This window comes from Leopardus geoffroyi, chromosome C3 (genome assembly GCF_018350155.1).
Source record: "Leopardus geoffroyi isolate Oge1 chromosome C3, O.geoffroyi_Oge1_pat1.0, whole genome shotgun sequence".
Taxonomy (NCBI): domain Eukaryota; kingdom Metazoa; phylum Chordata; class Mammalia; order Carnivora; family Felidae; genus Leopardus; species Leopardus geoffroyi.
Genome location: NC_059338.1, coordinates 10,165,284 through 10,177,426, shown reverse-complemented (window position 1 = coordinate 10,177,426; position 12,143 = coordinate 10,165,284). Strand labels below are relative to the sequence as shown.

General features: G+C 46.3%; 1 protein-coding gene across 12 annotated transcripts in view; it reads left to right on the top strand.

Annotated features, from left to right (window-relative positions):
• MIA3 (MIA SH3 domain ER export factor 3) overlaps window positions 1–11,168 on the top strand; it is a 55,210-nt gene extending 44,042 nt beyond the window's left edge. For 3 of the 12 annotated variants that reach the window (XM_045455675.1, XM_045455678.1, XM_045455683.1), the window contains 12 exons: window positions 85–175; window positions 290–428; window positions 5,026–5,127; window positions 5,787–5,847; window positions 5,959–5,994; window positions 6,071–6,138; window positions 6,258–6,358; window positions 6,521–6,658; window positions 7,371–7,439; window positions 7,548–7,627; window positions 9,306–9,456; window positions 10,339–11,168. In XM_045455675.1, the coding sequence (XP_045311631.1) occupies window positions 85–175; window positions 290–428; window positions 5,026–5,127; window positions 5,787–5,847; window positions 5,959–5,994; window positions 6,071–6,138; window positions 6,258–6,358; window positions 6,521–6,658; window positions 7,371–7,439; window positions 7,548–7,627; window positions 9,306–9,456; window positions 10,339–10,649 (1,347 nt within the window). In that variant the 3' untranslated portion in view covers window positions 10,650–11,168. Of the gene's footprint in view, window positions 1–84; window positions 176–289; window positions 429–5,025; window positions 5,128–5,786; window positions 5,848–5,958; window positions 5,995–6,070; window positions 6,139–6,257; window positions 6,359–6,520; window positions 6,659–7,370; window positions 7,440–7,544; window positions 7,628–7,759; window positions 7,832–9,305; window positions 9,457–10,338 lie in introns of all 12 variants that reach the window. The other 9 variants (XM_045455671.1, XM_045455674.1, XM_045455672.1 and 6 more) reach the window with 7 other exon arrangements.
• Window positions 11,169–12,143: the final 975 nt, after the last annotated feature.

Below are 12,143 nucleotides of genomic sequence, written 5' to 3'. Positions count from 1 at the left end.
TCTTTTTTGCGGAGTACCATGAGTGCCTGTGAATTCTCACTGTGCCTCCCTTGTAAGACTGTTTCTCTCTTTTGGAATTTTTAGACGCAAACTGCAATATCAGTAGTCGAAGAGGATCTAAAACTTCTACAATTTAAGCTTAGAGCCTCGATGTCTACTAAATGCAACCTGGAAGGTAGGCTGCTTCCTCAGAAGAAGGTGCTGCGTTTCTTACCCCCTCTCGCATCCCTCCGCCCCCAGTTAGCAAGTCCCGTGTGCACACACAGCCCAGCTGTTTTATCCTTCACAGACCAGATAAAGAAATTGGAAGAGGAGCGCAGTTCGCTGCAGTCGGCCAAAGCCGGCCTGGAAGGCGAATGCAAAACCCTGAGGCAGAAGGTGGAGATTCTGAACGAACTGTATCAGCAGAAGGAGATGGCTCTGCAGAAGTAAGATGCTCACGCCTCGCCCTTCGCTGTCGTGTCGTGTTGTGTGAGCAAACGTGGGACTCCTGGACAGAATTCTGTCTTTTGTGAACATTATTTGTGGGGCTTTGCCATCGTAGTTAGTAGAGATTGGTCTTTGTCTCTTTTTCATTTCCCGTAACTTGCATTTTTCTTCCATTCCAATCAGTCGTCTGAAATTGTGGCCGGCGCAGTTTCCCGGTGCCGGTGTCACCGCTGTGCCTGCCGTGTGGAGACCCACCTGCTTCCTGTCGTGGCTCCACCACGAGCTTCACTTTGTTTTTTTGTGGCATTTAAGGAACTGTGATCTGTCCTGTGTTTGGTCTACTATTTCTTAATATATAGACTTTCAGAATCCAGAGTGATTTGTAGGACATGATGTTTAGTAGAATAAATGTTCCAGAAGGAATATTTAGTTATAGGAAGGTGTTCTAAGTTTTGGACTTCATATAGTCAGATGCTCACATTAAACTTACACAGTGTAATTGTGGCAAGGACGTTTGGAGTTTTAAATCTCAAAATACCGGATTGGTGTGTAGGTTTAGGTATTAATCTCCTGAAATCTACAGATTTCAGATTTGGAGTTAGGTGTGTCTTGTGAAAGACACTTTAGCAGTTCATTTTATGTTTTCTTCTCCATGAAAATACCCGCATTCTCTAAAAATAGCTTGTCAGTGGCAGTTGCCATATGGGTTTGCTCCTCTGCTTTACTCTTCGGCATATCCGGGATTTCTGAGAAGGCTTGTCCTGCTAAGCATACTTCCTCTTTTTGAAATTTAAGCTCAAGCTGCTATTGCCTGATGCCATTAAACATGGAAACCATACCACTGATGTTTTCTCTAACTCCTGGCTCACCACACGATCAGTTTAGATTTTCCAAATTTCTTTCAGGCCAGCCCTCTAAATACCTGGCCTCTTTCAGAGAAATATTTCTCATTACGTTACTTTTGTAAAGAGCACTTCTCTGCCACCAGAAGTAATCTGAATGTCCTAAACGGCAGTTGTTTTCTTGACGATCGTCATCGTGGCACTACTTTATTCCGTTCATCCGACATGCGCAGAGTCGCCATGCCTGGCTTGTACCCCGCTCTTCCTCCCCATATCCTCTTCCCTGCCAGTCCCTGACTCATCACCTCTTCCCACTTTCCCTTTCTTGCACCCCCTCCTCCAGGCTCCGATGAATTCTGTCTCAGCCCAGAGTGAGCTTTCTAAAACGCGAGTCTTCGTGTCCTCCTGTGCTTACGGTCTATGAGAAATGCTCCACTGTCTCGTGGATCGGTGCCGGACTGTGTCGCGGGCACGTGGGGCACTGCCCTCAGTTGCGGGGAGCTGCCTCTCGGGTGCATGTCTTGTAGCGATGTGGGGCGCGTCCTGCCCTGTGGCCGCTTGGAGCCTGTGTGCGCTGCTTTCTCTGCAGCGAAAGGTCCTTTGGCAGTATTTCCCCCTGGCAGCCTCTGCCTCCCGAAAAGTTCATGTTCCTTCAAATCTTTTCCGACGTGAGTTGCAGCAAGAGACTGGGGGAGACTGGGGGAGTGCGCATCTTTTCTTCTAACGTAACTCCTAAATACATGTTTAGATTTCAATCTACCTGTTGCTGTTTGCTTTCTATTGATGGCCTGTTCTGTGTTCTTTTGTTTCTTCCTTCTTTCTGTCTTTGGGGTGTTTGGATATTTTCGGTAATTCTGCTTTTCCCCTGTGTACACTGGCTAGTTACAGGTTGCCATTCCCCTCTCCAGCCAGTTACCCGAAAGACCACACCATACACCCTGAACTTGTCGAAGTCTGACCTGAATTAATGGATTTACCTCTTTCTGGGCTTTAGCACCTGCCTTAGATGCTGTCCGAATAATTCTCTAGACACCTACCCTCCACAGATGTTTCTCCTGTCTTGTTGCACTGCCTCCTGGCCAGTGTTCCTTCTGTCGATGCACAGATTCATAGTTCCTGTGGTTCTTCGTTGTCTGCACACCTGCAGTCTTTCCTTCGGGGTCGTGTTCATTCTACTTAAAGGACGTCCCTTAGTGGCAGATTCGATCGGTGTGTCTGAGCGTGTCTCATTAGGGCCCCCCCCCCCCCCCACCGCGTGCGCAGCCGCTTGATGTCATCACTGTAGAAGCAATCAGGTACTTGCCGGTTTTATAGTCTCTGTGAGGAGTCCAGGATCAGGCTTCTTTTCCTTGTTCACGCGTCTCATCCCTTCCCTCGTTGCCCTTAGTCATTCTTTCTGACTTTCAGCAGCTTTACCGGGAGGTGCTCAGGTTTCCCTGCTTCCCTGCCCTCCCCCATCTCGTGTGCATTTATGCTGCTTGGGGTCGTAGGCACCTCTTGATTTGGGGGTCCTTGTGTATTCTGCCTCATCCTGTCTTCTTTTCAAATTCCATTTACACTGTTTTTTATGATCTCCCCTGTGTCCCCTACATTCTTACCAGGATTTGCTTCATTCTGGATTGGTTTTTACCTGCCCTGTCTCCCAGTGTGCTAAAATCTCACTTTGCTTGCCAGATCAGCTGCTGAAGTCATTCATTCAGTTCATGTCAGTGACTGTGTTTCAGTTTTATAGTTTCTCTTCTGTTAACATCTGTTAATTGTGACTTTTACTTTCTTGAATATGTAAGGCATAATTATTTTGATGTGTGTGTCATGATTCCCATGTGTGGATACCTGATGGGTCCATCCCTCGTTTTTTAGATTTTGATCTTGATGTCTTGTAGAGTGCCCGGTCAGTGATTGAGAGGCAGAAATTGTGTATTAATTGTAGAGGAAATGAGAGGGGTGATGTGATTTTCCTACAGAAAAGATGGGAGTTTATTTCTAGCACGTGGTCATTTGATTTTTAATACAGTCAGCAATTCAGATCCTTCGGAAATGGCCTCATCCCTTCAAAGGACACTGTATTGCCTGTCTGCATAGCTCTTTCGAGTCTCAACCCAAACCCTAGGGCTTTTACTGGGGGTCCCTGTCATTGGTAACCTTGAACTCCACTTATTTTTCTTACAACCCAGGGTCCGTTGAAAGCTATGCTCAGTCTCCTTAGGTCTCTGTTGTCTTCAGTGTGTGGGATGAACCTGGGGAAAAGGTGGCTTCAGATACCAGGCTTTCTTGTAATTCTGAGATTCCTCTTCTTCCTGGTACTTGGTCTCATATATTCACTTGTTAGCTAATACATTAGCTCTCTGATGCCTCCAGGCACATTTTTTATGTTTTTGTCCAGTGTTCTAATCGTTCTCAGTATTCTCAGACCAACTCCTTCATCACTGGAAAAAACATTGACTCATCTTTTCTCACATCTCTTCCTAAGCCAGAGACAGGGATTTTCCTCTTGTTATGTGCATCTTTTTTACACAGTAAACTGTGAGCTTTGTTAGTGCAGGGAGAGTACTTTGCTCATACTTTTCACTTAGCGTCTTACTAGGTAACCAATGTATCATAGCCACTCATACGATATTTTGCTGAGTATTAAGTATAAAAGAATATATAGACCTTTCTTCTCTTTCCTGTTATTAAACCCTTTAACTATAGCTCTTCTCATTTTGCTTCTGATTCATCAAAATTTAAGTTTCAAGTTAAGTGTTTTTTGAATTAGACTTATGGGCAAAGATGTACAAGGGCAACGAGAATAGCATTTTTATTTTTATGTTTTTTGAGAAAGAGAGGGCACGAGTGAGAGGGAGAGAGACAGACTCTCATGAGGGAAGAGAGGGAGAGAGGAGTGGGGCTCACCCGATGCAGGCCTTGTGCTCACCTGAAGTACGGCTTGAACTCATAAACTGAGATCATGACCTGAGCTGAAGTTCTATGCTTAACTGACTTGAACCACCCAGGCGCCCTGAGAACAGCATTTTTAAACCTTTAAACATTGCTGCCATTGCAGTCTGTTTTAGAGTAGATTATTAACATCTTGAGTTTGAAGGTTAATTGGGTTAAAACCAGTTTCCAGTAGGTAATATCCTGATAATGCAACATCTGGGATTCTTTATCTATTTTATTCACTAGACATTGCCAGTTCTGAGATTGTTCTCAAATCACAATTCCCTTGAAATAGGTGGTAGGTGTTCCATCTCTGAAGTGTGGGAATGTTCTGTGGTTAATTGCACAGGTTACAAGACATGTTCTAAAAGGCCTTCTTTGGCTGACTCTCTTACCGTGGTACCCGTCTCGGATTGAGAAGCAGTCCTTCCATGATAGCAATAAGGAAAGTAACTAGGTTTCCTGTGGTAGAAATAAGAGAAGTAACGATCGCTTGCCTTACCTGAAGCTTACCTGTGTGAGGTTGAGCAGCCCGGGCCTTCCACAGGGAAGTGGGCTTTCACTGTGGTAAGCACAAGGAACTTGTCCCTGGGCATGTAGAGTTTTTGACATTTCTTTACTGGTGAGTGAAGAATTATGAGACATTAGAAAGTGCAAGTGATTTGCCAACGGGCTAGAGATTGATTTTTTTATCCTTGAATGGCAGGTTTGAGCTCTCTCCTGACTTTGTACGTCTGCTGTGTGTTTTAGAGAGGAGGGGAGGTGATGTGTGCTTAGAGGCATTCAGGCCGCTGGGAAGACAAACACTTTCGACTGACGACCGATTTTGTCTTAGGAAACTGAGTCAAGAAGAGTATGAGCGGCAAGACCGAGAGCAGCGGCTGTCAGCTGCGGATGAAAAGGCGCTTTTGGCTGCAGAGGAAGTAAAAACGTACAAGTGAGTTCAGCTTCGAAAGAGGGGTCAGCAACTGGGGAAACTACTGTTGGCTTCTTAAAAAACCATATTACAGTGTGTAGAACAAAGTAGCCCAGAACATAAATAAATGGTCAGAGGGTGTAAGTACAGTTAATTCATGTGAGGAAAAAAAAGTTTAGGTTAACAAAGGAAAAAACGTCACGTTAACAGACATTTCTTCATAGCCAATACTGGCAAGACCGTAAGGGAACTTGGTTCGTGCCAACGGTTCCGGGGGGTTTTGTGTGTTGGAGTAATTGTTTTCGGAAGGCCGTTTGCTGTAATGATGTAGCAGAAATCATGAAAGCGATTGCGCCATTTGATAGACTCAGGGGTGGCAGCTCTGGGAGATCCTCCGTGGCTATACTTAATGGAGGAGAAAGATACCTTTAGCAGGATTGCTTGAGAACATCGAGGAGCAGTCGGGAAGATTAGCGTATCAACTCAGAATCTCCAGCCGGTAAATAGTAGGGAAATGAATATTAGTTTTGATCATCTTATGCTCTTCTTATGACCACGAGGCTGTGGATGGAGCCCGGAGCCCGCAGGAGTGCAGGTGTTACAGTCAAGGGGGTGTGGTGAGACTGTTGAAACTATTCTTTAGTTGCACTTTAATTGGTAAACACAAGTGTGATTCTTAGGCGCAGAATTCAAGAAATGGAGGATGAATTACAGAAAACCGAGCGCTCGTTTAAAACCCAGGTAATTACCATACTGCCCTAGAGCTGCAGAATTCTTTGGTATCTAGTGGACTGTTGTAGTGCCTGTTAAACGAGTCCCTAAACACAGCTTTTGATGTGTTGTCTTTTCCAGATTGCTACTCACGAGAAGAAAGCTCATGATAACTGGGTAAGATTTGTTTTTCCTTTCCTTTATTTTGTGTGTGGCCCACCACAACTGATTTGGGTCTTGTTTTCTCCAACAGCTCAAGGCTCGTGCTGCAGAAAGAGCTATCGCTGAGGAGAAGAGGGAAGCTGCCAACCTGAGACACAAGTATGGGATGCTGAATGGTGTTTTCAGTGCGTTTTAGGGTTATTAAAGGCTGTGCTTCTGGTGATCGGATGGGGGAATTTTGTATTTCATATGTGAGTCCACTTTCCCTCCGCATCCAGGTTACTGGAATTAACCCAGAAGATGGCAATGCTGCAGGAAGAGCCTGTGATTGTGAAGCCACGGCCGGGAAGACCCAGCGCCCAGAACCTTCCATGGAGAGGTAGCAGCACTTTGAAAGGGCAGCCACTCGAGGTTTTGGTCAAAACGTACAGAAATCACATTTTATTTCTGTGTGTCTTAGTTATGATGCCCTAGAAGTAACCCCAAGAACTCAGTAAAGAAAGGTGGCCTCAGAGTGGTAACAGGGCACTGTCGTCGTCAGGTCCTCTGAGCCAGAATGGCTCTTTTGGTCCATCTCCTGTGAGTGGGGGGGAGTGCTCCCCTCCCCCGACGGCTGACCCGCCTGCCAGACCGCTCTCTGCTACCCTCAATCGAAGAGACATGCCTAGAAGTGAATTCGGTGAGCATTCACATTTTACCTCGCAGTAAACTGTGGCTCCTAGAGGTTTTCCCCCCATCTTTTGAGAATTCTAATGCAAACAACATTTTAGAATTTGGGTCTGCTCGGTATAGAGAAAAAGAATTCTTAATTTGTCTTGCCAAATAAATAGTCTGCTGTAAGATCTGCTGTAGAACAGAAAGAGTTTATTATTATTAACATTAACGTAACATATAAATACATAAAAATATAGACTATGTAACGATAAATATCATTTTTTTGCTTTTGAATTCTTCACTGCAAAGTATAAGCCTTTATCTTTAAATTTCTATGGGGTTCCTCCCTGGAAAAAAGTAGCTATAAAAGACTTTATAATTTACAGCCCATTAATATACCATGCTGTACCTATTTCTTACAAACACGTCTGTAATGCTTGGCAAGGTACGGAGGTCAGATTACACACACTGAAAACCGTCAGTGTGTGCCGCTGCGGCAGGCCTGTAGCCCGAAGTCCCTGCCGGTGCTGTTAACGTACGTTTTCTTGCTGTTCTTTCCGTCAGACAGCTCGCCTTAATCCTTTCAGTCTGTTTGTAAGTTTGGGATCTCCCCTCATGTGTATTAGGAGACCCGTTTTTAATGTTGCTTTCTAGGTAGAGTTGAACCCTGACCTGTCCACAATTGGTCCGTTTCTTCTGAAAAACCCATACAAGGGCTCTGTTCTTTCTCTCTCAAGGATCAGTGGACGGGCCTCCACCTCGTCCTCGATGGTCATCTGAGGCATCTGGGAAACCCTCTGCCTCTGGTAAGGGATCTGAGTGTGTTGAGAGTCTAAAATCCAAGGGTTTCTTACTCTTCCTCGGGGCGAAGATAAGGCAGGATAAATCTAAGTCCTTTCTCTGGCCTTCAGCAGATCCAGGACCCGGTGCAGCTCCCATGGCGAACAGCAGCTCGAGAAGCTCTTCCCCTACTAAGGTGATGGATGAAGGCAAGGTAAGTTCTGCAGGTGTTCTGAGTCGTAACTAGGTATTTCAGCAAACACTGAACTTCTGCAGCATCCTCTCTCTGCATCATCCATCTGTGTGCCTGTTACATCTGTAGTATCTCATTCATTTTTTTAAAAAGCAAACTGTTGCCCAAGACCCCGAAGGCCCCTCAGCTCCCAGCATTCCATCTGTGGCTGAGCAGTCAGTAGTAGTAAGTACTTAGAGGTTGAGGACTGAACTGAGCTTGTACTTGGTGTATTCCTGGAAGGGAAGCAGACACTAATCTGCTTGGCTTTAAATTGCATGGCAATACTGATCTTGTTGTCTTTGACTTGAAAGTGTTGCTGGGTTGCTGAAATCTGACTGGTTGGTTTTTCCTCCTTTTTCCTGTTTTGGTTAGGCTGTTCACCTGTTCAGAACATCTCTTGTAACCAACTAAAGAATGTGGAAAGCCCCCACTCCAGCTTTGCATTGTGTGTGCCTCGGCGTTAAGTGTTGTGAGGCAAAGGAAAGTAACTCTATGTAGAATTCATCGTCACACCAAGTGTGGCATTTAAGAATCTCTCCAGTTGTACGCTAGGCAGACGCTGTCTTGAGTAATCTGAAATTACGGACTGGCAAGGGAAGAATGTTTGCTGCAGGTGAAATCCTCACCGGTGGAGATCCGTCCTTACCTGCCGTGTGGGTTTCCAGCAGTACCCTTCGGTTACGTTCACACGAGCGTGTTCTCTACCAGAGCCGCACCGGTCCTCACAGTGCTTCTCTGTGTGGAAATCAGAGTATGCGTGACAGTTTAGAGTTTCCAACCCAGTTTCCCACAGGAAAGGAGGTCAGGGTCTCTAACGGGAAAGCACAGCATTACTGGTGAATGAAGGTAAATATGAGAGCTCCACCTGCCTCCCTGTATGGAGAACATTGCTTCTCTGAGTTTCCGTGCAGGACTCGAGGGACATGTGTCTCTTGAGGTCTTTTTGTCCATGGGCAGCTTGGAGAAGATCTGAAACCCTGGAGTAGACTTCAGAGAGTAGAGGCCCCTTTGTTAGGTTGGGGGAGCAGAAGTGCCGGTAGGCGGGGAAGGCCAGGCAGACGTGATCCTGAATGGCAGCCTGGCTTTTTACATGCTGTGTGGCCTTCAGCAAATTAACACTTTGTGTCTCTGTTCCTTCATGTTTAAAACAGGATGTTCATACTTGGAGATTGAGAGACCTGCAGAATAAATACACGAAATGGAAGGCACTCTGAATGGTGGCTGTTGTCACATGTGTAGAAAGCGGATTTTTCATTGCCCCTTGTTCTGTCCGTGCTTAGTATGGAAATAGTGCCCTGTTGTGGCAATGGGAAGGACATGGGGGTGAAGGGGTTGCCCTAGGAATAGAATGCGGTGTTTGTGGTAGGATTTCTTAGCAGTCACCTCTGTTAATGTCCTTCAACAGTCCTCTTGCTTTCTCTTCGCCTTGTGTATTCCAGCAGTAATAGGACAGGGAAGCTGTTAGCTCCTGGGCCATCCCTTTAACCTGCCTGAGCTGCCAGTGGGAAGAGACGGGAGGGGTAAAGCTTTGTCACACTGGTTGTCCTTTGGACAGGTGCCTGACCTCTGCTTCGTTGGGTCTCAGCTTTTATTGGTGTTGGTGCTTGTGTGTGTTATACCCGAGTCTTCCAGAATTTTAACTGCTTCTGCTCTGCAGGTTCCTATGGCTGCAAAAGGGCCTCCTCCTTTCCCAGGGGTGCCCCTCATGAGCTCGCCTGTGGGAGGCCCTCTACCACCCCCCACTCGATACGGACCGCCACCCCCGCTCTGCGGGCCTTTCGGGCCTCGGCCGCTGCCCCCACCATTTGGTACGGTAATTGAATGGTAGTAATTGACTTGTAGAGTGGAATTCATCTTTTCTCTCTGTTCCTTGTTGAAATTTTAATAGTGGCTTTTACAGGGCCATCTACTAAAAGGGCAAAGCAAGCTGAGTACGCTTTTTTTTGGGCACGTGGGGGGCTGCACAGTCCCCCTATACGGAGACGGGCAGTAGGTATCTCGTAGACCAGAGAGATTTCTAGAAAGCCAGAAATACTACTTCTGCAGATGGATAGAACTCCCTCTCCCAACTCAAGAGTTTACAGTGTCCTCTGGACCACAGACATCGGTCAGGAAACAAAGCTTGTAATCACCACAATGGAAGGATATGCAGGGGATCATAGACGATAGGAGAGAGAGATTGAACCTTCAGTCCCCACCTTGGAAATCAGGGGTAGGGCAGCTTAGCTCTAAGAGAAGGGAGGATTTAATTGGGGGGTGGCCAGAAGGCCTTTCCCCGGTGGGACAGGCTCCTGGGTCTGGTGGCGTGTCAGGTGGATGCTGAGCTACTGCCTGAAGTTTTGACACGGCAGCAGTGAGATGGTCCTGTCACACTTCTTTGTTGCAGTAAAGCCCTTATTTCAGTCTGTCTTCTTGCTGTGACACACGGTGCTTTCAAGTACAAACCAAGCCCTTGTGAGACAGAGCTGGCAGAACCGTGGGACAGAAAACACACAAGCTAGGTCGAGGCACGTCTAGATCCTGCCTGTGTTGTTTCCTGGCTGGCTGGCCGGCTGGCCGTCGGCCTAGAACTTCACTTTGCCTCCTGCCTGAAGTGCGGGTGCCGCCACCTGGCTTCTCGAGTTGTGAGAAATTAAAGACTGACGTGCCCACGTGTGTTCGCATGCTTTTACGTGACTTACTCTTTCCAGGTCCTGGCTTACGTCCACCACTAGGCTTGAGGGAATACGCGCCGGGCATTCCACCTGGGAAGCGGGACCTGCCTCTCGACCCTCGAGAATTTCTCCCGGGACACACACCTTTTAGACCTTTAGGCTCTCTTGGCCCGAGAGAGTACTTTATTCCCGGTACTCGACCACCACCGCCAACCCACGGCCCCCAGGATTATCCGCCTCCACCTGCTGCAAGAGACTTCCTGCCTTCTGGCTCCAGAGACGAGCCCCCCGCTGCCTCGCAGAGCAGCAGCCCGGACTGTTCACAGGCTTTAAAACAGAGCCCGTAACTCTGACCTCTGACGTTCAGTCTGAGAGAAAGTGGGCTGGGCACGTTGGTTACGGTAAAGGATTTCATTGGCTTCAGAATCCAGAAGTTTATTTTAAAAGGTATGTTTTTAGAACCAAGCTGCCCTGGCAGTGTGCATTTTTGAGCCAAACAATTGACAAATATCATATCCCCCCCTAAATAAAAACCACCTCATAAGCTAGAGCCTTCTGACAACCTTGAAATGTGCAATAAAGAATACCTGTGTTCCAGTTAACGTAGCGCGTAACTGCTCCATGATTTAGAGTCCTGAGAAATATGAACATTTCCTGTGGAAATGCTAGAACATGTATTTCCATTTATTATCCTGTTTTTAGTGTGCACCAGTTGAATACAGAGCAATGGTGTTTATAAGCTTGGTTTTTTAAAATATCTGGTCGCAAAGACTGTTACGCTAAAAATGTTTACTAAAAGATCATTAACTCTCCCTTCTTGCTGAAGTTCTTTGTAGTAATAGTTCATAAAAATTTGGTTATTAGTATTTCCCAAGTGTCTGTCGATTCATTGGATTGCTTTCTCACGAGGACTGTGCCATCTTGGAACCACGGAAACATGGGCTCCCAGAGCTGGAGTCGTGACCTGGCGGCAAGCTCCCTGCTGCTCACTGCCGGGGGGGGGGGGGGGGGGGGGGGGGGGTCAGCCTAACGTCCCCTGGGAACACCACAACCGCGCGTCTCCCTTGACCTTCAGGGAGGCCTGTGGGCCCTTACTGTACGGCATCCGTGTGCTTTCCGGTGACTTTTGTTGCCTGGGTGAGAATGCTTTCCTGAGGATGAGTTTCCATCGGGGAAGAGTCGTCTGACCTGATGTTACCTTTACCATTCTTGCTTTGAGGGTGCAAAACAGAAAACTGAACAGGATGTGTTGTGACCATAAGAAGTAAGGAAATTTCTTTTTAAAAAAGTAGAATGTAGTATTTCTCCCATCCTTTTCCTCTGGTTTTCAAGGAATATGGGGGAAAAGATCGGAAGAGGGCACTACTCTGAGAAAGGGTGGTTTAGGACCTCAGTTCCTCCTGTTGATTACCAACCACTCCCACATCAAGACTGGAATGCTGGCACTTAGATTTGAAAATCGGTAAGCCTACGGATCTGCCACATTTAAAATCCTAACTATCCCCATTTCTATGCCACGTCTTTGAAACAATGTTTACGATTTAATCAAAATTAGAAAAGGCTGGTATTCACTACTGAGGCTATGCTTTCCCCTTCTCCGAAGTTCTGTGACATCCTGATACTACTGAAACCTAGACCATGACTTGTCGTCGTAAATTTAATGTACTAACACGCTATGAAATAAAAACAAAAGCTTAACTGATACAAAGATTTCTCTTTGTACTAAACTAAGAAATACCACTTTAGGAAGATAACCATTGAAAGAAAACCACTCTTCAAAATTCTTAAGGAATACAGAAGTAGTTCCGCAGGAAGAGAATTCATATGTAGGTCTTCCCATT